This window comes from Cyprinodon variegatus, unplaced genomic scaffold (assembly GCF_000732505.1).
Source record: "Cyprinodon variegatus isolate N-32 unplaced genomic scaffold, C_variegatus-1.0 Scaffold999, whole genome shotgun sequence".
NCBI lineage: Eukaryota > Metazoa > Chordata > Actinopteri > Cyprinodontiformes > Cyprinodontidae > Cyprinodon > Cyprinodon variegatus.
This window is the reverse complement of record NW_015151452.1, coordinates 141,016-142,271: the sequence shown is the minus strand read 5'-3', so window position 1 is coordinate 142,271 and position 1,256 is coordinate 141,016. Positions and strand designations below refer to the sequence as shown.

General features: G+C 49.2%; 1 protein-coding gene across 1 annotated transcript in view; it reads left to right on the top strand.

Annotated features, from left to right (window-relative positions):
• The window catches only part of LOC107100674 (lanC-like protein 2), a 20,454-nt gene that overhangs the window by 4,846 nt on the left and 14,352 nt on the right, over positions 1-1,256 (top strand). The window contains exon 3 of the mRNA XM_015399249.1: positions 112-287. Coding sequence (XP_015254735.1) covers positions 112-287 — 176 coding nt within the window. The remainder of the gene's footprint in view (positions 1-111; positions 288-1,256) is intronic.

Genomic DNA, 1,256 nt, shown 5'->3' with positions numbered 1-1,256 from the left:
TTACCTATGGGTTGGGGGTCAATTCCCTTTAAGGCATTTTTTACTCCTTGTTGGATCGTTTTTTCTGTGGGAGGAGTGTCTCTGTGTTAACTTTACTCTGCTCCTAAATGATTCCTCCGGCTCTTTGGGTCTCCTTCAGCCTCCTTCAGCTGCAGCGCTCAGTCCTGACTCCAGATGCTGAGATGCCAGACGAACTGCTGTACGGTCGAGCTGGATACCTTTATGCTCTGCTCTATGTCAACAAAGAAGTTGGAGCTGACACAGTGGATAATGACACAATTACAAAGGTAAGGCCCGTGTGTCGTAAACATGACCAAGAGCTTAACATCAGCTGCTGAACTCTGTTTGATCACTGTCATGCATGAGGTGAAGAGCAGGACTGATGGGATGATTACAGAGCTGTGGACCATCAGCAGAGTCCCCTTCACTAACTGTAAACATCAGTCTGTACATTTCTCCAGACTTTAAAGGCAGTTTTCCAAAAAGCTGTTGATCATGTTAACGTAAAAAAGGCCGACATGAGGCAGAGCAACTGTTAGCCCCATACTGTGAATACAAATAGATGTAAAATTAGATGATCTTGAATCATTGGCCGTTTCTCGATCTGTGGACTTGTGTGTTCTCGTGTCCTTGTGAAACGTCATCAGCCTCAGCCCTAGCACTGTTCCAATTCACAAGAACATAAGACAACGAACAAACAAGATGATGTTCTCTCCCCTCCCTCGTTACCCAGCATGCATCAGAGCAGACTTGTCCATTCTCCAGACTGACAGCTGTCCCAGCATGCACTGCGGTAGCAGCAGCAGCTTCCGGGTTAGCGCTCACAGAGCTCAGAGTATTAAGTTAAAAGTTCTATTTTCTGTTGCTGTTGTTCTGTAAAAGTACAATTTAAGATGATTTAAGGTGAGAACATTCTATTATTTTAAGCTTCACTATATGGCCCATTTACTAATTTAATGAGAGAAGTTGAGAGGACCCCGACAGCCCGTCTGCAGCAGCCAGGGCTACCGTTAGCCCGTCTGCAGCAGCCAGGGCTGAGGTTAGCCCGTCTGCAGCAGCCAGGGCTGAGGTTAGCCCGTCTTCAGCAGCCAGGGCTGAGGTTAGCCCGTCTGCAGCAGCCAGGGCTACCGTTAGCCCGTCTGCAGCAGCCAGGGCTACCGTTAGCCCGTCTGCAGCAGCCAGGGCTACCGTTAGCCCGTCTGCAGCAGCCAGGGCTACCGTTATCCCGTCTGCAGCAGCCAGGGCTACCGTTAGCC